Source organism: Montipora foliosa, chromosome 4, assembly GCF_036669935.1.
Source record: "Montipora foliosa isolate CH-2021 chromosome 4, ASM3666993v2, whole genome shotgun sequence".
Classification (NCBI taxonomy): Eukaryota; Metazoa; Cnidaria; class Anthozoa; order Scleractinia; family Acroporidae; genus Montipora; species Montipora foliosa.
The window spans coordinates 22,004,460-22,011,959 of record NC_090872.1 but is presented as its reverse complement, the minus strand read 5'-3'; the positions used below and the strand labels follow the sequence as shown (position 1 = coordinate 22,011,959).

The window sequence follows — 7,500 nt, the reverse complement described above, 5'->3', positions numbered from 1 at the left end:
CAAGAATACAAAAAAAATTTACAGTATCTTTATTTAAACTGAAACCAAGCTAAGGATCATATTGTAAAAACTTCAAGACAACCATTTTGAAAAATGGTGTCAGGGGCACCCAAAACTTTTTTTTTCAAAATTTATCAAAATGTATCATGGCCATAAAATAAACAAAAATTGCAAAAATTAGCCTTTTTGGAGCAATTTCTCAACCTGCTGGGAAATTTTTATCTGTTCCGCACTCCAAGCAGAAACAGACCAGAAATTCCGTTTACCAGCAGGGCCGGGCGGAAGTTTCACAGCCAGCAGGCAGAAAATCAAAAATGGACATGCAGATAGATAGATAGATGGTTTATTAATAACCGATTTGTAACAAAAAGTTGAATTCTACGATTATTTACAAAAATTGAATATCGTACAAAAATTAAATATTGACAAGAGAGTATGAAGGTACCTTCATACTCTCTTGTTTGCATATAAACGATTTCGGCAACAACAACGGAAACCGGTAAACCCATAGCTCAACCTCGTTCTTAGGGATTTTCTCCGCCGAGGGGTTGGCGGCGAAAAAAAGCCCCGGGAACGATATTGGGTCTGTGAACAGTGGAACAAGTTGTTTGATCTGAGGCAAGAGTACCTTCCCCAAATATCTTCTTCCTTTTTCAGGTTAGTGATCTAGAGGAAAGCCCAAAGGCTCCCATAGAAAGCGCGGTCCATGCGGACAAGGTGTGTACAAGAGCAATAAACGACTTCAATACTTATCTTCATGGCTCAAGAAACTTTTTCAAGCCCAAAGTCCTGGCAAAAGTGTCACGTGATGGCATATGGCGCGTAGGATCATCAGTGGCAGTCCGTAATCTTTTAAGGCCTATTTATTTGCATAATACGATTTTTGCTTTTAATAGAACGCTATTGAAAGCAATAATATTAGCGGGTGACGATGGCGAAAGGGATTCACAGGTTTCGAGGTGGGAAGCTATGGCGTTTGCCGTGAACAGGGGTTTAAATGCAAGAGATTATGACCTTCCTAGTCTCTTGTTAAATGTTAAACCACCTTGCGACAACTGCCGAAAGATCTTCGGGAGATTGGAAGGTTTTATTTCCAGTGGTCCCACGTTCTTGGGGGCATGCGCAGAATACTGCCCCGTAAACAGCCTTCTGCCTGATGATCCAGTCACGTTGCGAGAACAAATCTTAATACTCCGCAAAGAGCAGAGTCATAGAGAGGAATGTAGACAACTTTTTCTAAGGTACAGAAACATTGCTGACACCTGCGAAGAAGCCTATAGGAGATATGTTGATTCCGGGCAAACCGAACATTTACAAGCTGATTACGAGAATATCCTACCTACATTGCTCATATTTGGTTTTGACCCACATTGCGGATTGTGAGTTTCCTTTACAAGGATAATTTCCCGATGATTACTTAGTCGAATACTTGAATGTCGACAAAGTTACAAATATGTAACTAGGGGAGCAAAGGTTTGATTTCCATGCCTGGCGTCACGCGTGGGTTGAGTTTGTTGGTTCTCTCGTACTTCAGCTTGATGGTCGCTGCTATCTGGTGTAAACCAAGGTTAAGAAAAAGCCACTTTCGATATAATAAATTTGAACTTGACTGTGAAGATCAGCGAAATAAAATCTATTGACAGAGCTCGGAGTGAGGAGCTAATTCCTAATCTTCGATGTGAAGTTTGAATTTATCTTAATATGGAAATAGACATATTGTGGACCAGGCAATTGATTGAGTCAAGATGAATTGATGTAAAGCAACCGTGACAAACTTATTGTAAAAATAATAAGTCAGAAAAGTTGAACACGCTGTTAGTAGAATGATCAGTAAATTGAAACTCAACGAACCGTATTGTTAGAATAAACATAGTAAATACTCTGAATACTATTCACAGTTAGTCACATGATCACACTGGTTACTGCACATTCCTAGATTTTGCTGGATCATAAAGTCTCTTAAGAAAGCAATGTGTTGGTTGAGTTGAGATCAATTGATGTCATGGTAACATAATGAAAAGTGTATTGTAGCATTAATAGATAGAAAACTTGAACGGGTTGTTAGAAGAATTACTGAATAAAGTGGATCTAAACGAATGCTATTGCTAAACTTATAGAAATATCAACGGAGAAAACGCTTAAGTGTTTAACTTGTTATGGACATATTCATTACTCCCAACGCTCGTGATCGCATTGCGAAACAACGCTGCCTACACTCTCGGGGTCAAATTGCGTCCAACGCATTCCCTCGAAGTGGAAAGAAATGCGCTAAATCTTTAACGCTAAAATCGCATGCATGTCGTGCGTGCATGCATGTCGTGCATGCGCAATGACAATCAGCGTTGACATTATGATTGCGGGCTCCTTTTGGTCGCTTTGCAATCATTGAACTACCACTGCTTTGTTGTTGTTTGTATGTAACTGAAGGAAAAAAGATGTCTTTCATCAGTGATAAGCGATCATTCAGTTAAGACCAAGTTTAGTGTCAAAGTTCAGATATCAACGTTTCCGCCTGGTCCTACAAAGCGCTGCCAAACTGTGGCACAACAGGGGCACCCAACGTCAATTTTCGGAAAATATCTGTTCGGAATACGATTTGAGATCTAGAATTTTCGGAACATTTGTTCTAAAATGTCTTGCGTGCCTGCCTGTCCTAGGATTTTCGAACATCTGAAGAATGGAATAATTGCCCATCTTTAACGGATTTTTACTCTAAAAGGTCACCTAGAATTTTCGGGAGCCTTTTTTTTGGCTGAAATTTTCGAAAAGGTAAGTTTTGATCTCTATAATTTTCGTATCACTACACTTTCAGCTGTAGGAAATCCGAACAGAAAAACTTTTTTTAGGGGATAAAAATATGCCTATATCTACCGTTTAAATACCAAAATACCTTTAACAATGCTATGTTTAAGTGGTTTTGAACAAAATTGTCGTTGGGTGCCCCTGGCAGAAGGCTATTTACTTACAACTATTTCGAAGAGAACGAGGACGTCGGAAAACGGCGTTGCTAAAACACGTGTAAAGGGTAAAAGATAACTGGTAATGGAAGGATCCTTCTCTGAATTTTCCAAATTCTGCCATTATGATGCTGGGAAGATTTCATGACCATTATGGCAGTAAAAATCTCAGTCTTGCTGAAAACATTATCTGTCAAATACAGGGAGTAGAAAGAAAGACGTATCTTCACCTCGCTCGTCGAAGTTTCCACCGGACGAGCAGCAGTAAATCCTTCCCGCGAGGCTGTCGGGAACTGTGGACATGCCGTGTTTTTGTATTGTTTGATAAAGTCGCATAATGACCGGAAATAATTCAGATCGGATCGAGACATGTATTTGTACTTAGTGGGTGTGTTTAAAAAGGATATCGTGTTACTTTCGTTGTTGTTCTAAGCACGCGGTTGAGTAAAGTGAGCGAAGTTTTGTATTCAAAGGTTGGAATTAAACGGTGATTTTAATAGGAAACGTATTGTTGCTGCGTTTTCGACAAACTGGCACCTCCGACGGGACATATATAGTTGAGCGATTATGGATAAACAAGTAGCAGACTTGGACGGCAAGATCAGAACGTTAAACTTTAGAGTGAAGAAGACGGACGAAATCCTGCAAAAAGATGACCGTGTGGCTTTGGAGAGGCACAAAACTTCGCTCGAGAGCATGGCGACCGCAGTGACCACCCTAAAGGAATCGATAGAAGAGAAAAAGTTTACCGAAGGTGAGAACGAGGAAAAAATACAAGAATGGGCAGCAGATGTCGAAGCAGCAGTTGACGAAGCGGATACATGTATGCGTCAGTTGGCTGACAAAATAGAGCAAATCGATCGCCATGTGAGGCATGAAGCCGCTCTTTTCGAGCACAAGCGAGCCATCGCATTGGAGAAAGAGAAGATACAGCAACAACAAGAGGCTGTAGAACAAGCTCACGCCGAAGAATTAGCATTTGAGAAGAAAAAGCTCGAGTTACAACAAGCTCAAAAGTCAACTGAAACCACAGGAGCGACTAGCGAAGTTGCAAAAATGCCGAAGCTTGTGATAACTAAATTCGATGGAACGCCTCAAGACTGGATGCGTTTCTGGGGTCAGTTCGAGACCCAAATCGACAAGTCATCTATCCCTGACGTTACGAAATTTTCGTATCTGAAAGAATTATTGGTCACAAAGGTCCGAAATCTGATCGATGGACTTCCGTTCACAGGAGATGGTTATCAAAGGGCCAAAGATCTTCTTGCGAGACGATATGGGAAAACTAGTGAAGTTGTGGGAACGTATGTTCGGAACATATTGGAGTTGCCTACAATCAGAGAGAGGGATGTGAAGAAAATTCATGAATTTTATGAGGTGTTGTTATTTAACATCGAATCATTACAAACATTGCAAAGCCTAAACAAACTTGACGCCGCTGTGAGGTTTACATTTGACAAGCTGGGAATCATTAAGAACGAGCTTGCGATGATGGACGGAAATTGGAGCGAGTGGTCCTTTGTACAATTCCTAGAAGCGTTGGAGAAGTGGACGATCAATAATCCAATCTCAGAAGCTCAAAGGCCCAAGGTCGAGGCGATTCCTAACAACAAGAGAGAAAAAACAAGAGCATTTTATGCAAAACGTGATGATGGGAACCAGACGACCGCCCGTGGATGTTTATTTTGTGAACGCTCCGATCACAAAGCTATTGATTGTGACAAAGTCGTGAGTGTCGAACAAAGAAAGAAGATTTTCCTGGATAAAAGACTGTGTTTTAACTGCACGGGATCTAGACACCGAGCCGAAGATTGTAGGAGCAAATCCACGTGTCAAAATTGTCACGCAAGGCATCACACGTCACTATGCGACAGAGTCCAAGCACGCGAGCCGGGGATGACAGCAAATAACATCGGAAACACAGCAGTGATTCACCCAGTCGTAGTTGTAAAAATTGGCGGCTACAAATTCAGAGCCTTATTAGACAGTGGCGCGAGTCATTCATACGCTTCATCGACCGCGATTGATTTAATCAATGCACGGCCAAAGTCTACTGGACTAAGGCAGATAGCCATGCTTACCGGAATCACTACGAGAACGATGCAAGTGTTTGGTGTGGTCATTGGTTCTGTACAAGATGAGTTCAAGCTGGAAGTTGATATTACGAAAGTCAACAAACGAGAATTATTGGTTTTGGAGAACCCACGTTACAAGGAACTACTTGAGGCGAATTCTCATCTCAATGGGGTGCGAATGGATGATAACGACACTAAAGACAGGCTACCCGTACACATCATACTGGGCGCGAATGATTTTGCGAAGATTCGCACTGGAGAGCGTTTGAGAGTGGGTCGCCGTGGAGATCCAGTTGCCGAGTTCACTCGTTTTGGATGGACAATCATGTCGCCTGGAGCTGACAGGGAGTTGGCAACTGCTTATCTAGCCATTAATTCGAACGCAGATTACGAGAGGTTGTGCGCACTTGATGTCCTTGGTCTGGCAGACTCTTCAACCGGAGATCAAGGTGACGTTTACGAAGAATTCAAAGAACAATTAGTTCGATCTTCAGAAGGATGGTATGAGACTGGACTTCCTTGGAAGGGAAACTGTCCTCCGTTACCAAACAATCGAGATGGAAGTTTACGCAGATTGAACACTCTTGTACGGAAGCTGAGAAGAACCGACATGCTCGACGACTATGACGCTGTGATCAGAGAGCAACTTCGAGAAGGCGTAGTAGAGCCAGCACCTGCTGAGGTAACTGGAAGAGAGTTTTATCTACCCCATCGTGCTGTCGTGCGTCGGAGTGCTGAGACGACGAAGCTGCGAGTCGTGTACGACGCGTCAGCCCGTGCGCAAGAGAAAGCACCATCGCTGAACGAATGCCTACATGCTGGACCTCCGCTACATAATAAGCTGTGGAGTGTCATTGTTCGTAACCGTTTTCATCCTGTGGCCGTCGCTGGTGACCTTCGCCGTGCATTCCTACAAGTGCGGATACGAGAAACCGAGAGAGATTCCTTGAGATTCCACTGGATCGCTGACAAGACAGGAAAACAGGTTGAAACTCTGCGTTTTACCAGAGTGGTGTTTGGCCTCGCCCCTTCACCGTTCCTTCTCAATGGGGTGATTCAACAGCACTTGGAGAACATGCAGTCCAGATATCCTGATAGTGTAAATGAGATACGTAGAAGTCTGTACGTGGATGACCTGATTTCGGGAGGACCTACTACAGAGAAAGCAAAACGTTTAAAGCGTGAAGCTACCGAGATTTTCGCCAATGCTAAATTCGAACTGCACAAGTGGCATTCAAATGAAAAGCAACTAGAGACATCCTGCGAAGATTACGAACCATCATTCGCCAAGGAGCAGTTAGAGAATGGAACAGCAGCTGGAGAGTGTAAACTACTTGGACTTGGTTGGGACAAGGTTGAAGATACCCTGCATGTGAGCTTTCCTGAACTGCCAGCCGAAGAGACAAAGCGTGGTATCCTGACTAATTTGGCGAAAGTCTACGACCCGCTTGGAATTGTGTCACCAGTCATGCTCGAGGGAAAAGTTCTCTACCGAGAATCATGTATCCAAAAGAACGCTTGGGACGCTCCGTTGCCAGAGCAGATAGCAAACCAGTGGAGAAAGTGGGAAAAGAGCCTACCGGAAGAAGTGTCGGCGAAACGCAGTATTCCTCTCTACCAGCAAGAGATCGATAAGATTGAACTCCACGCATTTGGTGACGCCAGTGGCCGCGGAGTGTGTGCCTCAGTCTACGCCGTGGTGACGCAAGCATCAGGGGTGTCGCAAGGTTTGGTTACTGCAAAGTCTCGTCTTGCCAAACAAGGTCTAACCATTCCTCGCCTAGAACTTGTGTCAGGACACATGGCAGTGAATTTGGCCAGCAATGTACGCCAAGCATTGGAAGGGCTTCCTCTTGCGACTACTCTTCATTGCTGGCTAGACAGCTCAGTAGCCTTACATTGGATTGGAGATCGGGGAGAATACCGTCAGTTCGTCTCGAATCGCGTAAAGAAGATTCAGACTCACCCAAACGTGCTATGGCATCATGTTCCATCAGCAGACAATCCAGCCGACCTAGGAAGTCGCGGTGGTAGTGTAACTGGAGCGCAGCTGTGGTGGAATGGACCCACCTGGCTTACAGATTCAGCCAATTGGCCACCTGAAGTCGTAACAAAACCTTCCCCAGAGAGTTTAGCAGAAAGAAAGGTGCAACAAGAGTTATTCGCAGTGGGAGTAGAAAGCAAGAGTGACCTCGAAGTCGTCCTTGAGAAGTTTGACTTGCGCAAAGCATTGAGAATTGGTGCTTGGGTAGCGAGATTCTTGGGCAATTCTCGGAACTCCACCAATAAAGCCAAGGGACCACTGAGCACAGCCGAGGTAAAGAGGCATGAGACGTTCTTGGTCAAGAGGGCCCAGCAGCAAGGATTCAACAACGTCAGTTTCGAGCAAGACCAAGAGCAGCTGAACCTGCAACCGAATGAAGAGGGTGTGCTCGAATGCCGAGGACGTATCCAAGGCGAGTATCCTG

At 43.9% G+C, this 7,500-nt stretch overlaps 2 protein-coding genes across 2 annotated transcripts in view; one reads left to right on the top strand and one right to left on the bottom strand.

Annotated features, from left to right (window-relative positions):
- Positions 1-7,500, bottom strand: part of LOC138000286 (uncharacterized) — a 134,151-nt gene that overhangs the window by 23,540 nt on the left and 103,111 nt on the right. The gene's annotated exons all lie outside the window — the stretch shown is intronic.
- The window catches only part of LOC138000281 (uncharacterized), a 5,868-nt gene continuing 1,618 nt past the window's right edge, over positions 3,251-7,500 (top strand). The window contains exon 1 of the mRNA XM_068846583.1: positions 3,251-7,500. This exon is cut by the window's right edge and continues 1,618 nt beyond it. Within this exon, the coding sequence (XP_068702684.1) occupies positions 3,525-7,500 (3,976 nt within the window). The 5' untranslated portion in view covers positions 3,251-3,524.